Source organism: Taeniopygia guttata, chromosome Z (genome assembly GCF_048771995.1).
Source record: "Taeniopygia guttata chromosome Z, bTaeGut7.mat, whole genome shotgun sequence".
Taxonomy (NCBI): Eukaryota; Metazoa; Chordata; class Aves; order Passeriformes; family Estrildidae; genus Taeniopygia; species Taeniopygia guttata.
In genome coordinates, this window is record NC_133063.1 from 18,862,968 (window position 1) to 18,886,783 (window position 23,816).

General features: G+C 38.1%; 1 protein-coding gene across 8 annotated transcripts in view; it reads left to right on the top strand.

Annotated features, from left to right (window-relative positions):
* ARB2A (ARB2 cotranscriptional regulator A) overlaps positions 1 to 23,816 on the top strand; it is a 254,123-nt gene that overhangs the window by 133,878 nt on the left and 96,429 nt on the right. For 7 of the 8 annotated variants that reach the window (XM_072922382.1, XM_030258929.4, XM_072922385.1 and 4 more), the window contains one exon: positions 15,814 to 15,933. The exons of the other annotated variant lie outside the window; for it this stretch is intronic. In XM_072922382.1, the coding sequence (XP_072778483.1) occupies positions 15,814 to 15,933 (120 nt within the window). The remainder of the gene's footprint in view (positions 1 to 15,813; positions 15,934 to 23,816) is intronic. 8 annotated transcript variants of the gene reach the window in all.

Sequence of the window (23,816 nt, forward strand, 5' to 3'; positions counted from 1 at the left end):
CTTCTTTTTTTTTGAGTGACTGAGAAATCAAAGACATAGATAAACAGTGAAGGGAAATTCTGTATCTCTTCAAGAACACCATTGGCTCTTCTCTCTGCAATATCCTCTCTTTGTTCTGTATTTCACAAGTATTGTTTAATCAAATAAAAGGAATAAATCAGGACCATCTAGCTTTGGTGTCTTTCAGATATCCATTACCTGATGCTGATAAAGTGTCCATTGTTAGATCCAGCTCCTAAAATGCGAGGCTAGCCATGTAAGTTTACAAAAGGAAGAACCAGCTTGCATCTCTCCTCCCATGATGAGCTGTATGGTGCTGAAAAAACATTGTCGCTCACAACTCAGAAGAGTCCTCCTTCCTCTGAGATGGGATTCAGGCTCATAAATGTGGCCAGTATGTGGGGTGATGGTGAAGAAAATGGCTCAGCACAATTCAGACATACATGTTGAAGGCAGAAGTGAATAAAATCACTCAAACATCTTGAACTCTGATATTGCCTGGTTGTGATTGTAGAGTGACTGCAGTGAAGGATTACAAAGACCTTCCAAGTCTTCTGAGCCAGTGCAAATTTCACTTTGCCGGTATCCTTTATCATTTATCTAACAGAGCGCGAGGATTTTAGCTGATACCCCAAAAGAAGGTTAATATTCTCTAACCTTCTGCACACAGTTGTATGTTTTGCTACAAGATTTCAATGTGTTTGGTAAAATTGGCAGAAGGAATTTAGCAGGGGCTCAAGTGGCAACATACCCCTTTTTGCAAAACTTGAAAGTTCTTCACATGTTTTTTCATGGGGATCGCTCAACCATAAGACACTTGATACAGTGAGAGATTATAAAAATTAATTTCTAAGATACGTATTTGTATTTATCTTAAGCTGAAGGGCATTGCAAAATAACCTTTTCTTTGGAGACATACCACCCCACTGAACCTCTCTAGAAATGTTTATGTGTTTTAGAGAGGAAGATATGAGGGCTGTACTGCCCTGCATGGAGATCAGAAAAACATTTGTGGAGTCTAGGAACTGAATGTCAGCAGACAGGGAGCTGGGTTGCAAGATGCATGCTTTCACCTCATCTGCTACAGAAAACAAAGTGTAAATTCAGGAAAAAGTATGAAGGGGGAGAAAAAATTAGCTTTTGGGATTAAGATAAAACTGGTGGTTCCTGTGTAGGCTGCCTGGCTGCCTACAGCAGTGACAGCTGCCAAGGGGACTAGAAATAATGGAGGAAATGGCGGCATGGAACAATGTAGAATAAGCTGCCCAGGAAGAAATGCTGGTTCCACCCTGCAGTTCATAGGTGGCTGAAATTTGAAAAATTAAGTATTATAGCAATTAATTAATTAAATATTAAAATCCTTACAAGTTAAGGATTTTACTAATCAAAATCCTTACTTTTTGTGAATTTATATATTGTGTGATGTTGTTTTGAATTATTTACATCTTGAACATCAAGGCTGGTCTTTTTAATCAGCTTGTTGCCATCACTCCGCAGTCAAAGAAATATGCTTTATTGTGAGTCTTTAGAAGAACTGTCCTTTTGTTCTTGCTATGTCTTAGTGAACTCTGTATCAGATCAGCACGCCCCTAGAATTAGGTTTTACCAACTTCAGAGCCATTAACTTTATTTCAGTAGTGTCCAGGCAGAATTCATTCCTAGTCTGTTTTACAATTATCTCCAGCCATCAATTAATCTAAATTTTAAGAAATTTTCCCATTCCTCTCTCAGCTGAATCCTTGTTTTTTCTCTATCTCTCTCAATAAAAGTGGATTCTAAACCGAACAAAAATGCTTTTGTCTTTTGTGGTCAGTGTTGTTGGTAGCAGGCTTTCTCCCCTGAATGGGCTGCATGCTGTTCAGACACATTGTTCTACACTTCTGTTAACTTCTGTCTTTTTTGATCAGTGCTTGCCAAGAATGAATTTATCGATACCCAGTGAGGTATATTTTGTATATTTTCAAGTAAAACTTGAATTTTTATTTGTTTTTCTAATAGATGGCACTGTGTGGAGAGAATCCTAAGTGAGCATTTAGAATTACCAAGAGTTGTGTATGTGTTGAGAAGACCAAAGATTTTCTGGGTTCTTAAGCAGCACTTTAAGATCTTTTTATCTGGTACTTCTAGCAAAAACATGGCATGAGAAAACTATCATGCAAGTACATGTGCAAGTGTGTGCAAACAGGCACTACCTACACCAAAGCACACGAAAACTACTCACATTCCTGCATGTTTGGTGTCCGCTAAACTGCATAAGATGGCATCTGACTTAATGCAGGCTATAACAGACATAGGATACGTGAGACTGGAAAGTTTTCTGTTTCCCAAAAGCAAAGATTTAACCAATGAATCCAGCTATATAATACAGCAAGGAGTTTAAAATTTATTTCATTCAGGCAATACAGCTGGTACTTCATAAGCATCTGCAGTGTGCTCTTTTGGACTGGTGTCTCTTTCCAGGGTGTTTCTTCATTCCTATCTCCTATCTTTTCCACCTGCTGTGTAACTGAATAATCTGATTTCATGTATTTTACCAGTTCAGCCTATGCCCTATAAAAGTGGGCAATTACCACTTAACTGTGTCGCAACCATTCTGCTCTTAACCTGGGAAAAGAGAAGCTGTAATTGCATGTAAATGTTAAGATGACACAAGTTTATATCTTTGGGATATAAATTTGCTGAGGAATTCTTTTGAATTTATCAAATAAAGTAATGAAGAACTTTAGCAAAGCTAAGTAGTCTTGAAAGATTTCTAGGTGTGGCCTTAGGCTTCGATGTGTCGCTGCCCTCACACATTCCGCTTTGTAGCACATCTCGTTCTCTACCTACTTAGCTTTTCATGTTTGAAAAATGAACAAATGCACTTGATGACAGGATTGTGTTATTTATCATGTGTCCCTTGCACTGGTTGCCAAAAAAAGGTAGGCTTACATTTAATGACTGTTGATTATTTTTAAATCCATTACCAGTGAAGACTGTGTGAAGTTCTCCTCAGTGAGTTATGTCAAGCTTTCAGATGCTGCATGCTGCTCTGGCTGCATGCAGACTCTGAATGCATTGCCTTAAGTGAGCAAATGAGTTATAGCTGTGATAGATCTTAAAATAACAGCATTTGATTTGATTTAAGACCACTTGTCTTGCTACTTTTCTTCTGCTGTTTGCTGTTAGCTCATTATGTTCTTTTACCATTTCCTTTCCCTTTTTTGTTTTGAGCTATTCTAGCTGACTTCTGGAGTTTGGCTGATGCATAAATTGATTTTTCTCTAATGGGTGCCCAGTAGTGTTGTCACTGGAGCAGAAGTTGGGACATTATTGTTACTCTGTTACACTGGTGGTAAATAACCGTGCATCATTTTCTAAGAGCACCTAGAATAAAGCTGTTTCTACCCAAAGATAAAGTGACCAGGCAGAGTTCAGTTTTGCTAGACTGTCAAAGACATATGGCAAAAGATGACCACTGCCTCACTTGTACTGTGGGTCCATGGAGCATATAAAAGTTGGAAAGATAATGTTTTGGCATGGAAATAAGATAAATTATTTCACATCCAAAGTGCTGTAGTCATCTTCAAGACTTCTCTGGAGTGTTTGCAAAGTCACTCTCCCTCAAATGCCTTTGAATCAAGGTTGGGGAGCTTTCACAATGTATGTTTCTACACTTCCGCGACACTAGAACTACAGAGCTCCCACTTTCTTTCTTTTGTTGGAAAGTATGAGGTATGGCTGTTGTGACCAGTCCTGGCTGAAAGTGCTTTGAGCATAGTTTTGGACTAGGCAACCCTCAGATGTTCTTTCCAGCTGATATAGTTCAATGATTTGACATTATAAAGTTTCACCTCAGCCCTCAAAGAAGTATTTGATCTATGGGCAGACTTTGTGGACATTGTGAAGAGAGGCAAATTTCTGTTTCAGAACATTTAGTACTACTGAGGTTGTGGTTGGCCATCCACAATAGGAGGGGTAGGTGATTTAGACCAGAAGCTTACCAAACGATCAGCATGGTTAAAACAATGTGATCTTGCACAGGTACTGCTACAGAAATGCATCTTGAAAGACATAATCCCCTACAGACAGGCACTGATGTTTCTATTTCTTGGCATTTTTAACACTGGGGTGTTGAGCGAATATTCAAATATTAATGATTTCTTCAGAGCTCAAGAATTTCCCCAAGACAGATTATTATATTGAATTAGCCCGAAGGGCATTTAAGCAAGGCAGCAGTATGAATTTTTTCACAGATGTTGTCCAGATGTTATTAGCATGACCATTCTGGAATAATGGGGAGGACACACACCCTTCCTACTTCTCTCCTTTGTTATATTTTCAGCAGGATTTTGTCTACATTGCTAATTTGACCTCCCAAGATTTAATTTTCAACTATAAAGCAGTTCTTGAGTTTCAGAGTAAAAACACCCTGTGACATGTAAATAGATCATTTGCAAATTGCGTGTTTAGAAGTGGATAGACATGACAGAATTAAGAAGTCTGTACTTTATTAAAGTATTAGTAAACTGTGGTTTAATTAAGCCTGTACACAGCTACTTCTACTTCGTAGAAGACTTTGTCTACACTGCTATTTTCAAGGTGAAACCAAAGCTTAGGTGCTGGCCAATGCATTACCTACAGGTGGGTTTGAAGCCCCTGCACATAAATGCTGCTTCTCTTCGTCTCTTACAATTGTGCCCATATTCATGAAGAGTTACGACTTACTTATGAAATTTTTGTCCAGTTTTGTGTGAATGCTGGACCTACAGACAAGTCCATGCTGCTTGGGTCATTGCATTAGGATGCACTGAACATGATCACAGGAATTTCCAAGATGCCTGGCAGCTGTGAGTTCCTACCATTTCCACTCATTTCCACTCATTTTCATCTTTATTACTTAAGATTTAATGTTTAGAATATATTTGTATAGAAACATTTGGTCTAATAGAAATAACAACAAAAAGAGAAAAATATGTTAAACATAGATTGTTAAACAGTGCTCTGCTGCTCATCGTAAGAGCTGTCAGAGCCCTTCCAATGTCTCAGTTAGCCTGAAGATCTGGTTATCAGCTTCTTGAGGGCAACCAGGACTAGAGACAAGTTACCCAGACACTTATTTGGGTTACAACTTTAATGCTGGCACCATTAAAGACAGATCCTGCAGCTGCCCAGATCCATTCTGCTGCACAATCTCTTTCTTCTCCAACACAGAATGGAGTCTGTCCTTCTTCCATTTTCCTGTTTATCCAGGGAACTTCTGTTAGAATTGTTGTCTCTTTTCATCCTGATGTAATGGTTTTTAGCAAACTCAAACTTGAGATGATAAATGTCATAGGACTAATCTGTAAGATGGACATATGCATCGGCATACAGAGCTCAAAAAAGGGAACTAAAGGAGCAGAACTTTTTTGATTAAATCTCAGTAAAAGACTTTGTCTCCAAAACGAAGTAATGGTTTGAATCGGGGAAGGATGCAGGTGTTCAGTGCATTTAATCTTTGTCTTAAAATACATCAGACAAATGTTGTTTTCTAATAATGGGTTAGCATGGCACCAAGGACTGTTTGTAACAGTAACAAAAGTGGCATCAATGTGATTTTTTGAGGGTATTTCTTATCCCACACAGCAAAATAGGCATAGATTACATATCTTATATAAGATACATATTCACAGGATTTTCAGTTATCTCTGGAATTTCTGTTCTGTTGTTGTTCAGTCTATAAATAAGACCCCCAATGTTTTGGCTATGCCACCTGAGTTACAAGATTGCTCCCAATTTTCCAGTTAGGTCAACCAAAAAAATTAAGATATTATAGAGGGTTGGTGGAAAAAATTCATATCAAAACAACTGCTCACTATGTCATTATGACAACCTGCTGTAACAAATGTGCTTCTGTTTTAATTTATGACAATTAATTGCTAAAAGTAATTTAATCTGACAGTGGCAAGGTGTTGAAAGAATCCTGAAGATGTCATAAAAGTGACCTTTCTGCCCATGTGCAACCAGGAGCCATTTTTAACAAGGAGGCTCAAAAACAGTACAACTTCTTTTGTACTTTGTTAATTAGTTATTGATTTGAAACAATGCTCTGCGAAATATTGTCAGATTAGCTAGACGCCAGGAAGGTCACAGTGTGACAGTCTAGTCCTGATAATCTTTCGGTTTATATGAATTCTTTTTTACTTTGAACCTTTTGTTCTGATATCCTGAGAATTACATTTCCTGGCTTTAGCATCTGTGCTAATTTAAAATACAGCCAAGCTGTCTGTTATGTAATTGGATGTTTTGAGTTGTTAAAAAAAATTGCAATGTGTTAGTAGAAAATTGCTGTTGATCTAATATCTAATGATCTTCGACGACAGCGATGCACCACTGCTGCAATGAGAATGGCCTTGCTAATCTGTGTGGAAAAGAGCCTGTTTTAATGAAATAATCAACATGAGGGAATCACAGAGTTCAAGACAGAGGTACAACAGGCAAGTTCTGAGGTTGTGTAGCAACTCATTGGGATGAAAGATCCTTTCCTAGGGTACGTTATTGTGAAACAAAAATACAAAAATAACAGAGGTGCATCTGCATAGGAAAGTGAGGAAGCAGAATTCAGGTTTAAATAGCTAAACACTGAGGTTTTCAACTTATTCAAATGAGAAACAACAGAAGATTCAAATCTGAATTTCAGATTGTGTTTGTCTTTAGATAATTATAAGCTAATGACAGTTACTTCAAATACAATTAACTGTAGTCCTCTACATATTAAGGCACTTAGGCAAATCTTTGTAACTTGTGCATGAAGTAGTATATCAGTTTACTTAAAGCACTGAGCATTTTGCAGTCTTTATTAAGAGAAATCAAATAGCTTTGAGCCTGCTAAATCTTTCTTTCACTTAAATAACTGCTCTTGAGTGTAATAAATAGATATGGAGAAATGATTTACAGTACAAAGCAAAGCCATTCTATTTCATTTAATTTGCACAAAAGATATAAACTCTGTAGCAGAGACTTTACAGTTGAGGTTTGTTCTGAAACCGTAGCTGTTAATGAAAATACTAAATTGTTACCTTACTTAAATCTGTTGTAATTTGTGTAGATTCGTTGTTTCCTGTGGTGGGGAAAGCTGCATTTTCTTTGGCAAAAATGGTATTTTTCTTGAAGTAGCATTGTTTAAAAAAAAGTCTGTTTCTCATTATAACATATAAACAGATCATCATGGCAAGGGGATTTTCTTGTGAACTGCACAGGTATTTATCCATACTTATGGTGTGGCTGTGCAGATAGAACTAATCTGAGGAACTGTTACTATATCTTTGGTCTGAGGAGTTTCTCCATGCAGGATTTCAGAGCTGGTTGCCAGAACATGCTACTTCAAATTCAGCCTTCCTTTGCCTGTAACCCCGCAAATTATGTGGAAAAGAGAAAATATACACAAAAATCAAGAAATCTGTCAGAGGGCTAAAAGAGAAAGCAGTTGGTTTTTTTCTTAAGTAAAACCTTCTCTAATAAATTACCCTCCTTCCTCCTATTTATTTTCTTCTCCTGCAACTTTTTTATCTCAGTGAGTCAACAATGTTCTTGTGCCTAGACTGAAAAAGACAAATATCATATTTTTGTTTACCTACATTCTTTTCTTAATAGTAAAATAATTAAATATTGGTGAAGGTCATAATTAAGAGCCACCAAGTAACTGATTTTGCCTGATTTTTTCTTGGTTTTGATCTCCTTTCCTGAACCTTACTAGAAGACAGTTGGGTAGTGACTGCAAGACATGCCAGACTCCAACAGAAGTAATAATGGGAAAACCCAGACATGAACAACAGCCTGATAAAGTTGTCTTACTCTGGCTGACAAGAAAATACTTTAACTAGGGCTATATAATAATATATTGAGCCTGAAATCCAGGATTTACTTTATAAACAGCAAACCCTTTCAGGTTACAAAGTCACTTGAATTTTCAAATAAAAAGCTGAAGAAGTAAGGAGAGCGTTTGAACAGAGCAGCAGAAGGTATTTGCCATGCAGAGAGGCTGAGTCATTGCAGAGTGAAGGACATGGATAACATTTGCTGCTTTCTTTATTTTTACATAGATCCATGTCCAAACTCACCCTGCTTAACTCTCAGTTCCAATGCAAATCTAAGAAATTCCATCTGCAACACCAGCCTTCTAAAAATGCTCATATATCATATAATATCCACATGCTTCTGACATGGTGACACTCTGAAGGCCTCCTGTTAAGGCCCACATTTACCAAAAAGGAAGTATAATATTATATCAGTGATGCAATAATGCAGCTGAGACCACTGAACCTCTCTGGAGAGCAGTTGTGGGCACTGGCAGTGTTACTCTTTGGTTTCAGGGCATTGTTGAGCAGGTTTCAGACCTGTTGAAATATTTTCAATGAAGGCTTGGAGGCAGGGCCTGTAGTCAAGAGAGTGGAAAGTGTTTTGATTTCCAGCTTGTTCTTCACCAAGCAGAAGTGGTTGGAGCACCTTGGAAACAGGAGATGAGAGTGGTTTGGGTTTTTTTAATACAGAAACTGCTCTAGGTTTTTGGTTAGGAACTGTAGTGACTGAGGGTTTAGCTGGAAAAATGCTTTTCTCTCTTGGAGTTGCTTTTTTCTCTTGTGTGCCATAAAGCTGGAGTATAAAGGAGAAAATCCTCCCTCCTGCCGCCCTAGCCCTAGCATGCTAGGATTCAAGCTTGTTCTGTTGCACATATATATATATAGCATAAAGCTGAATTTTATTTCCTGACCACTCTCACCAGGGAAAGCCCAGCTTGCATTTGAAGTGGGGAAAGTGGGAAAGGATCTGAGGTCATCTTCAGCTGACTGCAGTTGTGCTTGATGCTGGGGAGAGTAGTAGCCCCAGGGAGGAGCCCAAACAGAAAACATAAAAACCATGGCTAGACGTTGGCTTTGCATTAGCTGAAACTTGATATTTTAAGCATAATCTCAGGAGTTGTACCATAGCAAAATGCTTTGTCATCCCATGAACATCATCCCACATTATCACCACTTTGTCCCAAACCAGCTCTTCATCCCCTCTACTGTGGTGGAAGAAATTTAAATTTTGTATCAGTCCACCAAATGCATTTTTTATTTACATCTTTTATTTGACTATTTGGTATGCCATATATTGCATGTTTCATGGAAGACTTTTTGTTTTAGCAGGACTATTGAGATTGCATGCTTTCCTGATAAATTGTTGGCAGTTTTTGGTGGTGGACTATCTTTAATTTAGTATCATGGACATTTAACTGCAAAATGTAAAACTTCTGGTCTTCCTTTGTACTGCTGACTCTATGCACACAACATTACTGGGGCTTCATAAGCAATATTGGGAACACTTCCATCACCAGCCCAATTCACAAATAAAATAGGTAGAAGAAATTGAAACAGAAACGTCTCAAATAGATTTGGGAATAAAGTGAGATCTGTAATACAAAAAAAAAAAACCCAACTTCAAGTCACTTTGTCATATTGCTTTCTGAAGGCATGTGCCAGATAATAATCTTGGCTATGCTATTTATATCCTGCAACTCCACAAATGACCAGACTTAGCTGTTGTGATACGTGGTCTCTCCTGTCTCAAAACTGGCTGCTGCCAGAGTATGTATCTTGCCCGCACCTCAGAAAGTGCCCTTAAAAAGATAGTATAATTTTTTATTTCACCCCTTCTTCCTGCAAGTGCAAGAGTATGGCATTTTTACATGTGAAGACTCATTATTTAATCCCTGCTAAGGTCGTAAATAAGGAATTTCTGAATACAGATGCTGAATAAAATCACTCATGCATTTACATGATTTTAATGTTGAACCAATGCAGATACAATGCTCTGTATTTCCATAGAGCTACACCAGACATTGGAGACCATGAACCCACTCTGCACAGCTGATCAAATTCTGCTGAGTATTGTGGTTTTATTATGGCAAAGCATGCAAGTAAAATCCATACAGATCCCATAAAAGGAGGAAAGAAATGTGTCCTCTATTCAGACTTTCAAGGCCAGAGCATCAGCTGTCTATGGTTTCATCTCTTTTCTTCTTGTTTTCTCTCAAGTTGTCTCTTTCTCGCTAAGGACACAGCAACTGAAATAACTTGCTTGAGTTACTGCTCAGTCTGCATCATCCTATGCTCTTTACATGACCTGCTAAACTGAATATCAGATATATGTGAGATTTAAGATTTGGTATAAATTTACCTCCACTGTTATCTCCCCCACTCACAACTGCTTTGATGCTGAGATGGTCTTGGTGCTTGATTCTGCAGCATCCTTTTGTCTGCTTTCACACAGCTGCAATTGCCCCTGTATAGAAGATACTGCTGTGTCATGGTTATTGCCATATTTCCTGAAAGGCCAGTTATTTAAGAGTTGTGCAAAAGCCAACCCATCTTCATGTTTACATATCTCCATCTGTATAGCATACAGATTAGCATTGCCTGTTGTCAGTAAGTAAAGGAGAAAATACAATTCCTACTGTTAATAAAAGGTCCTGCTGTCTCCTGGGATCACCTTTTTTATTGTAGTAGGGAGCCTTTCCCAGATAACTGCAGGAATTCTCTCTACTCTGTGACTGAAAAGGTAAAGAAGATTTTCAGGTAGATGGGATGCTTCCTAATACTCTGGAATTTCTCAGTAAAGTCAAAATCTGGTTAAATGTCCTGGGCTAGACACTTTCAAGTCTTGTCTTCATGTACTAATGCTGCAGAAATATATTAATACAAAATGCTTACTTTCACTTCCTTTCTTGTTTTCAGTTTATGTCCTCTCTTTAATCCTTCTCTGTGGTTGTAAGGCCATAGCTACTGTCTTTGCTGTGGGGGGAAAATCATATACTGACTGTTTTTTTAACTTGTGTTTCGGCTTTCTTGCCCTCGAAGTTGTTCTGGTTCTCAGCCAGGACAGAGCTAATTTTTTTGCAGTAACTGTGAGGGAGCATAGTCTGGAGCCATTTGGGCAAGTCTAGGTCATTATTCTGTGTCACCTCTTGTCATTGTCAGGGCAGAAATGAGGGCAGAAATGACGGATTCTTGCTTTCCATTCCCCCAGAAGGGGGATGGCTTGTGGTCAGAAAAAAGAGCACGGGTGAAGAGAGTCTGTCTGCTATTTTGTTCATTTGTGGGTCACACTAGGTCAGCTCTGGCTCAGTGAGGATTTTTTTGCATGTAAATCACCATCTTTTTTGTATACTTTTCTTATTATTACTGTTACTGTTTGTTTTCTTATTTCATTGCTGTTTCCAGTAAATTCTTCTTATTTCAACCTATAACCTGTATCTTTTGTGTCTCCCACCAGAAGAGCAGTGGGAGGAGCAGTATCTGGTTTGGAGGAGTCTTGGTTGGGGAGCACTAAATTTGGGAGTGATGTTCCTGAACCATGACAAAAGCCTCTTAGACCATGTCCTGCACAGAAATTTTGGAGCTGCTCTGATGGTAGTAACCCATCATATAGTTTCATTTTTTTCCTCCCTAGTGAAAAAATCTTTGTCTCACGTAAGGCAAATATTTGCAAAAGGAGTGAGTAGAATGCAACTGATGATAAACATCATTTAGAACTCATGAAAGGTGGTGTTGTAACAGGATATTTTTATACTTATATGAATTTAAGTGTCGTGATTTTTTGGAAGGGTTGGGGTGAATTGCAAAAGTTTGCCTTCCCCAAGGCTCCCTGAGGCAATGAGACAAACTATACATGAGTGACAAGGTATTACTGGTGGGTAAGATCTAACATCTCCAGGGACAGGAGATCAGAGCTTTCTGTATCCTTCTGCCTCCCAGCCAGCATACAGTTCTGTTCTCCTGTATTTAACTCATGTAGCATACTTGTTTATAGTAGCTTATCAAGCTAGAAGGAGAAATTCTTTTAAATTTCTCCTTCTAGCTTGATTTTCTGTGATAGATGGTAATTAGAGAAACTGCCTTTAAATAAATTCTTAAAAAGCTGTTCAGTTTTATGACATATTTCCCTATTTGTGTGCATTTCACTTTTCCCTTGTCTCAGAAAAATGTGATTCCTACTCCTTGATATAAAAAAAAAAAAAACCTGAAATAGAAGGTTACCAGATCTGAAAACTTAACTTTGTACTCTTTATTTTTGTTTTCTTTATGTGACTTTTTTTTTAGTTTTGATGTATTAGAAGTTCAAGATGGGGATCTGAGCTGCTCTGCCTCAGTAAAGCTAATAGTGGTTCAAGGCCTCCAGACTCAAGGCATCAAGGCCTATGACTTTCTGGCAACAGGCTACTTTGGGGTGTGGGGCGGGGGGGGGGGGGGGGGAGGAAAAAAAAGGAAAAGAAAAAAGAAATTAATAAAATTTGGCACTGAAACACAAAATACATGAACCTGTCACAGTAAGCAGTCTCAAAGGGCAAGCTGCTTTGCAGGAGCTAGTTAACCTTAGGAAATAATTACACAAATATGCAAATGTTGTTTAGACAATTCCATGTGTTGTCGACTCAGGTAGTCCATCATAACTGCAGACCTTGCAATGTCTAGGTGTGAATCTGGCATAGTTGATAAGGCTTCAGTTGCTGCAGCGCTCCAACCTCATATTTAACAATTAACGACTGTGATATTACATTAGTAAATGTAACCTGTTTTTTGAATGCAACAGAATGTAATATTCTATTCACAGTGTGCATACTGCTTATCTGTGTATACCTAATGGCTCCAGCCATTAAAATGTTATATACCTTTGAACTCCTAGCACTAGCCATGCTGGAAAAAATGGCTGACCAAAATCTGAGTTCAGTCCCTCCACGTTCCTACACAATGGATGGCCCAGGAGTAGCCTTGTTTGGATTACTTTGTATTGGATAAACATTGCTCGAGGGCCTTTTCACATCATATGATTCTTAGTCTTTTCTTCCTTTCATGTCTAATTATATTTATAATGATCAAGAGAAAGGGTTTTCAGAGGGGTGGAGACCCAAAACTATGACTTCCACAACTCCAATGAGCCAGACCACTTATTTTGACATAGAATTACCTGCTGCAGATGACCAGCTTTCAGCAGCAGGAAGTCTTAAGTTCAAGTTTTCTTGCATGTGTCCATCTCAGTCTGTTTCACAAACAAGAATGCATTTAGCCTGAGGTGCCTTTTGAGGTACATAGTGTGATTTCTCCAGGCTAATGTCCATTCATTTCTGTACACTTGTATAGATAATTATGTAAATTCTGACCAGGAGACCCCCTCTCTATCAAATAATTTCACAATGTTCTATATAAGTGTATTCAATTTAGCTTCAGTGAAATAACAGAAAGCAACAGCTGCCTGAGACTGTCACCTTTCATGCTGAAAATGCAGCATCCTGTCTCGTAATTTAATCCAAGCCAGGCACTAGAGGTTAAACCTCACAGACCCAGTGCAATTTGAAATTCTAAAGGGATGAGCTGTGCACATCTTCTGCAGCTGGATATTCCATGTACACACCTGGAGCCAGGTCTGAGGTGTTTGTAATATGGGCTTGTTACAAGGGGGGGAAATAAGCAGATGCTCTGAAGAAAGAGCTTTTGTTCTAAGCATATAGGACTCCTCCATACTCCCTCTTACACATATGTGCTTTTTTTTACCTTGTTTAGGGTTTAGCAGAGTGTGCAGCAACCCAGTTTATCCTGACATTTTATGGTTTGGGTTTTTTTAACTGGTAATAAAGGAAGTTACAGTCTATATTTAACTCATTGTAGCTCATTTCTTTTTGCTTTTATAGCATCCTGTTAAGTCTTTGTACTGGACTGTGAAGCTGTGAAGTTATTAATTTAGTTTACTAGACCACTGGTTATGCTTTGATTGGTGAAAGCTTTTTTGAGCTGAGTTCAGAAGCTTTTTGCTGATGTCTTAGTCTTGTGGAATCTAAAATGTGTGCTTTTACCAGCAGTATGTAGAATAATAAATACAAAGTAACCTGAAAATGCTATATTAAGCAGAAAAAATGTTCCTCTTTTTCTCAGATTATTTAAACAGCATTGGGTGCCTATACAAAAATTGCTGTTAAAAGTATCACTGGCAACATTGTTATTGAAAAATAAGTACCTCCTGTGTATATAACTAGGATAAATCTTTTAGATGTATTAGGAATTCTGAAACTTTCTCAGTGTTTTAATGTACTTTTTTTCCATACAGATTATAGCGTATATCACTTTTGCACAGGAAACTCCTGTTCAAGTTGTCCTTCAGCTTATCTTAACAACTGGTTTGTCAATCATATTTTCTTTATGTAATTTCTTGTAAAAAGATTCCCTCATTCCTCACAATGGGAGGAGTCTTTACTTTCTGTACCTATCTATACAATCAAATTTCAAAACAGCAACAATAAGTCCTTTCCTGCACTGAGGTAGTTTACAATAGGTGATACAGAATTAGTTAAAACTACGTTCTGTCATAGTCAATGAAGAGCAGAATCTTCAGGAGTAAGAGGAATTCAGGTTTTTCTGTCTTATAATCACTGCTGCTGAAGCAAAAAAGTACATTGTTATTCTAAAAACTTTGAGTCAGGATCCATAAGGATTTGTTGCCATCTCACTCTTACTTAGAAAACAGAGTATGAGAATAGAAATAAAAGCCAGAATCAACTGCATTATTTAGTTGTATCTCTTCCCACTGATTTTAAGCCCTTATAAGAGCTTAAATCCCCAAAACAGATTTGCAGAATGGAATTGAGATCTAGATCACCTCAACATTCTTGATAAATTTCAATAATTCATACTGTGTAATTATCAGCAGCTTTTACTGGTTTATGCTTTCGTTTTCCTAAGGAAACGAGGATTTTCTTGTCTATATCTGAGTTAGCTAAGGATATGAAGTTGTTGCTGTCACAGAGCAAAGGGAAAAGTTATGCAAACTTTAGGAAATTACACGACCTTGACTGATCAATTCTTTCTGTCATTCAAGAGCCTGGAAAGAGCCAACATTGTTATCCTGGTTGTGTGAAATATTGGCAGGGCAGGGTACCTACCAGAGCATCTTATTCTTATCATGTGAGACTAGACCAAATTTGTCATTACAACCTCAACAACCCAAGTAATAAGGAAAATCTAGAGGGGTATAGTCCTTTCCAAGAGCCTCAAAGATACACATACACAACTGTGAATTTTGATGTGAGTGCATTGAAATCAATGTGTGTCACTAGTGCCTTCTGTGACTCCTACACTGGCTGACTTTGACAAGATCTCGTTCAATAGTAAGAAAACATGGTCCCCTAGCTACCAAAAGCTCCAAAGTAATGGCTGCCACCAGTCAAGAGGTGTTTTAAGAGGTGTTTTATTTGCACCATGTGTCACAGTCTGCAGTCACAAAAAAGTAAGGTTTGAAAGAGTAGTTGTGAATACTATAATTTTATTCTTAATTCAGGTTTCCAGTGACTTATAGTATGAAAAAAAGTAAAAATTGAAATTATAGGTCTTTACCAACCTAAATTATTCTACGATTATGTATTTATATTGTTCTTACTTGTTTTTATTTACCAGTCTAAGGCATAAGTACTTTAAACAAACCCTCAGTGAACAAACATTTGACCAAAGAGTTGTCAAAAGAGTGAAAATCTGAGCTGTGGCTCATAATTCCTATGAATGCCTCAATTTAACAGAAATGTCATCATGGTATTTACGCAAAATTTTGCAGATGCATAATTTTGTTATACTTACTAAAGTAAGCTCAAAAAGCAACAGTTTTACTGCCTTTATTTAGACAAAAGAATCTGTTCTCTTTTTGATACTAGTGCGTATTCATTTGATCTTTATTTTAACAAAACGTTCCAACATATAAGAACACATTGCTTTTAGACAGAATTGCCATTTTTTATAAGATAATTGTCACAAACGTAATTTCTTTTTGCAGGATAATGGCTCTCCTGAAGAACATGCAATTTATGTTTGGGACCATTTTATTTCCCAGTCAGCTGCAGAGAATGTGTTTTTTGTTGCTCACAGTTATGGTGGACTTGCCTTTGTAGAGTTGGTAAGTGTGAATTCTCCATTGCCATATTTCCTGAAGACTGTCACAGATTTTCTACATTCTTTGTGATCACCTTCTTGAAAGTAGCTGGGTAGAAACAACTGTGCCAGTGGTCATGTACAGGTTGGTCAGGATTTCTTTGCAAACAGAAGATTGCTGTATCTTTTCTGGTTTTGAGATAGACAGTAAGGTCGCAAGTTTGCACGAACCTGAAAGACTCTGGGGAAACAGAACATTCTGCATCCTTCTTGTCCAGGCTATGTACTGAAAGGCACCAGTTTCTGCTGTGGGACAGAAAGACCTGGGGATATACAAGACTAAGCACATAGAAGAGCAGTTTTAAAGCGAAGTCACAGACAAAAATGCAGTTTTTTGTATATAGATTGGAACTGAACGTGTGGGGAAATATGGCAGTTTTATTCAGTTTTTGCAGTTTTTCTACAAAGATCTGCAGAACTTGCTGGAAGGACTTCTGTTTTCCCATTTATTAGGCTCTGCAGCGATACAAGGTGGGAAAAACTTTGCTCAGTGTAAAGCTGTTATCTGGTGCTGAGACTGCTGAATATCTAGTTTTAAGTCTTTCACTCTAATCTCTGAAGGCAGATCTCTCGACCCCATCTGGTATACCAAGCTGCCTGTTAAACTTGTATACCATTCTGTCAGTGTAGCTACAGTCTTCTCATATGATTTTAAAACAGTAGTGTGATCAAGATATGTTTTATTGAAGAAAACTAAAAAAAAGTAAGGGTCCTGTTTATTGTGGAAAGTTAAATTGCAGAGCATTAGAACTGGTTTTATAGACACAGGAAACAGCAGACATATATGTACATCTTTTGTCTACAACACATTAGTTTAATTTAACTGAAAGTTGATTAAGATGTTTCCTCCCTGAACATAAGATGAATGCCTTAGTTAAGAAAAAGCATGGATGAGCATGTTGGTTTTAGTCTTAAGCAATAACAATCCAGACAATGGCCACTGGTATTATTTTAAGAACTTGAGATTTTCCTAACCCCCTCTTTTTTGTTGTTGAAATTAATGCCATTTGCATTATCTCTGCGGTACTGGAAGAGCATGTGCAAAATATGCATGACATGTACAGGTTTGAGGCTTGAGAAACATTCATTTTCCTGAAGATTGTTTGAGAATTGATCATTTTTCACAGGTATTTTATTGCCTATACAATGAATAGTCTCAAAACTAAATTTTTAAGAGACCTTGAATCTTTCTGTAACCACATCTATGGGCAAAAGATGTGTTGCATTGCATGTGCTGGTTACTCTTGAGATGTCATGAACGTTAAAGAGCAGTTGTTCTGTCTTGGCTTTCCTGAGTTGTGATTTTCAGCTGCTCTGTATTTCAGCCCAGGTTATTCTGGTGTGACTTGTGGGTCCAAAGTAAAGCTTTGGCAGAATTTCTGTAGGTTTTGTAAAGCCTCATTGTTTGGATCGCTAGATGCCCAGAGATACATACATGTAGCAGAGGGCAGGAATAAGAATCAACTAGAGACCTTTCTCATTGTTTCCTAAACTTAGTGCTGACTTGAAGGAGGCTTGGAGAGTTTTTCCATCACATTTCAGACAATGACTTGAGGTGGCCTGGGTAACAGATGACCAAGGTGTCATTTCCATTTTCCCTGTTTTTCTTGTCATGCTGGTGGACATTTCTTCACATTTGTTCTACTTTAATATGAAGCACACTGATTTTTAAGAAGACTTGACTTCTAACCTTGGGGCTTCCAGGGTCAGGGTGTTCAGTGCCTGTGAAATTATCACAAGATAAGTGAAAGTTTTTATCAATCACAGGAACCAACCAGTAAATCAAGAAGAAATATCTTTGTCAGGAAGACAAGATGGTCTCAGTAAGGGTCATCTTCTGTAGTCTGCTATTTCTGCAGGAAATGCATGCCTGAGATTAATAATATAATACATATCCATTGACACATCACATATCTGTCATGCAAAACTGAAATATATTTTTAATGTAACTCAATGTTTTTCCTCAAAAATCCAAGGGTATTACCACCTGGTTTAGGCAGAGGTAATTTGATATTTGAGTACTACTAAAAGCAGTTTGATTAAATAATTCATACATTGAAGGACATATCATTGAAATAAACCTTGAAGTATTTCATTGCAGTATTCATTTTTAAGGTTTCATTTTCTTATCGTCTTCTTTCTCTTAAACTTTATATCCATACAGCACTTAGTAATTGCAATGAACTCCAAAAAGAAACAGAGCAGCTGATGGGCAATTACTGTCTTATGACAAATACATTTTCGATCACTTCACTCTCTTCTCTGATTCATGTGGGGGTGATGATGAGGTTGATAGAGCATCTACACCATATAGCAACTGTACCACCTCTACACTTCCTTTGCAAGTTTTTGGGTTAACTGATTCATGAATTTGTAGTTTACAGTTGTTATGGAGACCTGTTGCACAGCTGCTTCTTCTACAGTCATGCTTCTTAGGAGAGCTGTGTGAAGCATATGGCTTTAATTTGGAGTGGAGGTTTCTGCCTGAGCCCTCTGAATTTCATTTTGCCTGTAGGGAAAAAAAGAAAACAAGCAAAAATATCCAAAAATATTTGCATTTGCAATTAGTATCTTCTTAGTCAACTTTTCATGTTTAGTGCTGGGAGGTCTGTCATGATGGCTTGCAGTCATCTCAGCCACAGCTTGCCCCTTAATCATGGTTGTAGGGTTCCTGGTGGAAGCAGGATGTTCTGGCATTAAACAGAAAAACCCAATGGAAGCTGATTTTAAGCAAAGTCTTGTTCATGGACATCCATACCATTGTGTGGGAGGAGATGCTGCTCTCCCAGGAAGAGGCAGAGAACAACATTCAGCTTTCCACAGGCAGGAGCCCATCCAGGTGCTCCTTTGCCTGAAGCTGCTGAGGGAGGTAGCATAGGAAGGGCAGTGCTGCTCTGCCTTGTGCCTTAATTGACATGCACTTTGTTGAGAAGCACAAAGTGAAAGAGAGCAGATAGGACCATCACATATGACTGGTATAAAAAAAAGATCATTTTTATTTACAAAACTTTAGTGGCCAAATTTTGATCTTCATTCCAAATTCCTTCTCACCATAAAAATAAGGCTGTGTTTTCAAAATCCTTCATTAAAAAAACAGGTAAGGCTTGGATGCAATTTTCAAATACATGCCACATCAAGTAAAATTTTATTGATCTTTGTAGCTTTTGATCTACATTTTCTCATGTCTGTGATTGCAGGATGTTAATACAAATAGGGTGACTCTGCAATATCATGCTCAAATACACAGAAACTGGTAACCAGTTACTGCAACGTAGGCACACATTTTCTGTTCCTTGTTGTGTCATAGATTACTAGGGGAATAATAGAAAGTGATTGAAATGTGTAGAAAATAAAGTTTCACAAATCAATGTGCTAAGTATTTTTGTTCTGTTGTTTATAGGTTGAATTACAAATGGTAAATCATAAGCCATATGTTAGAATGTATCTTAATATTTAGTAATTTAAACTTTGTATAATTGTGGTTTGAAATTAAATGTGTATGTGATAATATCTGCACGTTAATTATTTTTGGAATGCACAACATTAAAAATAATCATTGGGTCATTGTGTTTTGCCAATTGCAAGTTACTGATTTTGAAAAACTCAAGCCATGATTCATGAACACATCTCAGCTTCTTAATTCTTTTATCCCTTGCACAGTGTAGTCAGGGATTTATTTTCAGAATCAGTTTGCTTTACTTGATGGTAAATTGTGGAACTTTCTCAACTCCAAGCTTATAATAATTTTATAAAAGTTAACAGAAAGTGAGAATTTCAAGTTGATGGAGTCAATTTTATATTTAGTTTACAGAAAATAAGAAGTTTCTGGTACAACGCCTCCTTCGAGTTTTTCTGCCAAATTTTATGGATTTACAATTATTTTGCTTTAAAAATAATGTTTTTCCTTGTCATTGCCTGCATGAAAGATCCACACAGAAGAATCTTTGTGGAAGGCTTCTTCCTATATTTCTGCTTGCTTCCTCTATTTCTGAGACCCTAGGCTTTGCATTTTCAGTTGTTTCCTCATAATCTTATAACTAGAGTTACAGCTTTTTTGTTTTAATTTTAGTTAAACGCTATCTTTTAAAAAAATACAAAATATCATGGGAATAATGAAAAAACTGTAAAACTCATTAATGGTATCTCCATCTTACATCATTCATAGTGCTGTAGAAATACGAACTACACAAGGGAATGTAATAATTAAGAGAAGGAAAGTAGGTTGTCTTCAGCAGGTGTAACCTATTCATTATGGTTCTTTTGGCTAAAATATTGGGTATATATATTGAGAATTTGCACAAAGGTGTAGGAAAATGGGGGGAGGGTGTCCTTTTAGTGAGCTTCGTTACAATGAGTGCCCTTAAAACACACTGTTCAAATTACTGTATGCACTGTAGAGTCCTAATTCCATCAAAACTGCAAATGTTGACAATTTAAAATAATTTTAGGTCCATCATTTTGAGATCCTCTCTGCAATACTCTGCCACTTCATTTTGCAGTATTGTGCTGAGTATGGCAAAGGCCTGGCCCTGACTGGCACTGATGGGTGCCATAATGATGATAGACAGGCACCTGCTGAGCTACCTGTGAGTCTCTGAGGCTGCATTATTATTCTGGCACCAGCAAAATGCAATTTAAGAAACTTAATAGCTAGGATGTGAACCTGTCATTTGTTTTTCATTAATTTAATTTCCTGAAGTCTCAGACTGAATGGTTTGTTATATTTGGCTTATTATAAATACTTATATAAATAGATCTACTTATTTTTGAATTCAGTTTGCCTGGAAAATTGATGAGTGGGTACTGTGGACATGCAGCTCTTAATTCCCCTAGCTGCAGTGTTAAATCAAAATATGTATACTGGTGTGTGGTAGAGATAACATAAGGTCTGTGATGGCTGTAGGAAGCACGGGAGAGAGCTAGAAGTAGAGAGCTGTGAAGGAAAACACCTCAGTGACCAAGATCCTTATTGTGAAGACAAAAGCACAATACTGCTGTGCTTTAAAGCTTTGTGAGCATTTAACTGGGGGGAAAAAAGACAATTTTGACATTGAATGTCAGTTGGGAGAGCAGTGTGGGATGCTGTCTTGAAGGTTTATGAGGACTTGGCTTGTATGTCCAGTGTTTGGACAAGTCATCTCACCCAAGCTTACCTGATTTAGGTCTCAGATTTTTCTGTGTTGAACATTAAAACGGCATATTTTTGAGGCAGGCCTGACTTAGTGCACACATTCAGAAAAACAAGTCTGAAAGTAAAAATGAAATCTTGATTCTCTTTGGTTTATTTCAGCTATTCTTTGTTGTCCTTCTTGGAAAAGTACCATCTGAGAAAGATCAAATGAGAAATGAGGGTGGACAAGAGAAGCTAATGGTGGAGCCACTGGTCGGTTGTATAAAAAAGGATTGGACAGGAATAGGGTCTCTAGCCTTGATGCTGATTTTTTTTAGTATTCCTGTTACTGATGTGGGCACACAAATTAAATATAATTTCTGCAGTAATAGAAAGTTCCTTTCTACATCAGGACAGTTAGGTGATGACTGGCCATTCATCTGTATTTGTGCACAAAGAGTGATCTCATCAATAGAGAACAGCAAGGCTGCAGAAACCCTTGGACAACTGACTTCATTGCCAGTGGCTGTAAGTGAATGACCAGGTAATGTAGCAAGAGTCAGATATGATACTGTAATTTTTTTGCTCTTTCTGTCCCAGGAAGGGGAGTATTTAATGCTGTCCATCTAACTGCTGTGATTCGTCTGAGGTAATTTGAGACATTTGAAAAGATTAAGTCAAAGAAGAGATATGGTGATGAGGTGTTCATACTCTTGAATCAATGGAAAGCTTATTTTACCAGAAACAATGAAGGAGCATCAGACCTGCTGTGACATGGTGCCAACAAGGACAGGTCCTAGCTATTATAACTACCAACATCAATATAGCCATAGAGATACTATACACATGCTTTAGGCTTATTATCCTTAAAAACAGCTTATGTTAATTGCTAGTCCTATTATGTTAACTTTGGTAGTTATATCTAGAAAGAGAAGGTTCAGCATCTGCTCTGTATTTACTGCAGAAACAGAACTTAAAAGCATGGCTTGTTCAGCCTGGTAAAGGAAAGCTTAGAGGGATTGGTAGCACTCAGCAAATACATCAGGAGAATAAACAGCAGGGAGAGAGAGCTTTGTAAGCCAAAGAACAATGTCGGCACAGGAACAAATGGATTAAAACTGGTCATGAATAAATTTAGGGTGGAGTTAGGTTTCTCACCATTGGATTAGGAAGTCCTGCTTGGGAAGAGGACTGAGGCAAAGCTGCAGCCAAGCATGACCCACACATGGCAAGAGTTACGTGAGTAATTTGCTGAGGCTGTTGGTCCTTGGTATGACCCAGAGTCATTGTTCCTGTGAAAGACATCATATGCAGGTGCATATTTTCAGCCATGAACTATTGGACCACTTTTTGGATTAATTTGTCTGGAGTTGATGCTACTCTTGACTTGAGGCTCACTCCATTGGAATAGCTGAGTTTTAACCAAAACCAGGACAAACCTCTAAGACTAGTGCTGGCAAACAACTTTTTTCCTTCCTCTTCAGTTAGAATCATAGAATCAAAGAATATGCTGAAATGGAAGGGACACATCAGGATCACCAAGTCCAACTCCTGGCATCGGGTGCCCCAAGAATCACAACATGTCCTCAGAGTGTTGCCCCTATGCTTCTTGAACTCTGTCAGGCTTGGTGCTGTGACCATTTCTCCCTGGGAGCCTATTCCATTACCCAGCCACTCTCTATGTGAAGAACCTTTTCCTGATATCCAAACCAATATTTCCCGACAGCCTTCTGTCATTCTCTCAGACCTGTCACCGGTTGTGAAAGTGAAGAGGTTCCTCCTCATCCCCTCTTGAGGATGTTCAAGACCACAATGAAGTTTTCCCCTCAGTCTCCTCTTCTCCAGGCTGAAGAGACCAAGTGACCTCAGCCACTCCTCATATGGCTTCCCCTCAAGGCCCTTTATCATCGTCATTAGCCTACTGTGGATTATCTCTAAATAGCTTTGTATCTTTCTTCTATTGTGGCGCCCAAAACTGCCCCCAGCACTTGACGTGAGGCTGCCCCAGTGTAGAGCAGAGTGGGACAATCCCCTCCCTTGTCTGGCTGGCTGGATCTTGGCTGCCAGGGCACTGCTGACTCATTTTCAGCTTGCCGTTTACCAGGATGCCCAGGTCCCTTTCCACAGCACTGCTCTCCAACCTCTTGTTCCCTAGTCTGTACGCACAACCAGGTTTGTGCCGTTGAACTTGAATAATAGGAATTGGAGAGCAGACTTGGTTTTGGAAACAGTGGACTCTTTTTTGCTAGAGGTTTTTGAAATGCACAAGCTTGAGGTAGAGAGCAACAGGCATAACAGATCCTGTGGTGAGAATTTGCAACCATGAGGAAATTAAATGGTGCATTGAGTAAAAAATAGTGAAATACGCGTGTCACTGCTGTAGTGGAAACAGCTTCTTGAGCACATTTGGCTTTTCTGATATATCAAGTGTGTGTGTGTGTGTGTGTGTGTGTGTGTGTGTGTGTGTGTGTGTGAACACATGCATGTATCTGTATGCATATATTGCCCATTCTAACACAGAGCAGATAAAACATTTTTGGCCACTCAGCCTAAATAAATACACTGACATGCAGAAACTGGTATCATTAGTTCACTTGCTAGCATTTATTGTTATTATCCATTTGCATTGTGGTAGGAATCATATAGCAATGCCTTGTTCTAAAGATGCTGTAATGGGAAGAGAAAGAGGAATAATGAACAATTGCAGTACAGTTCATAGCATTATAGCTGCACGTCCT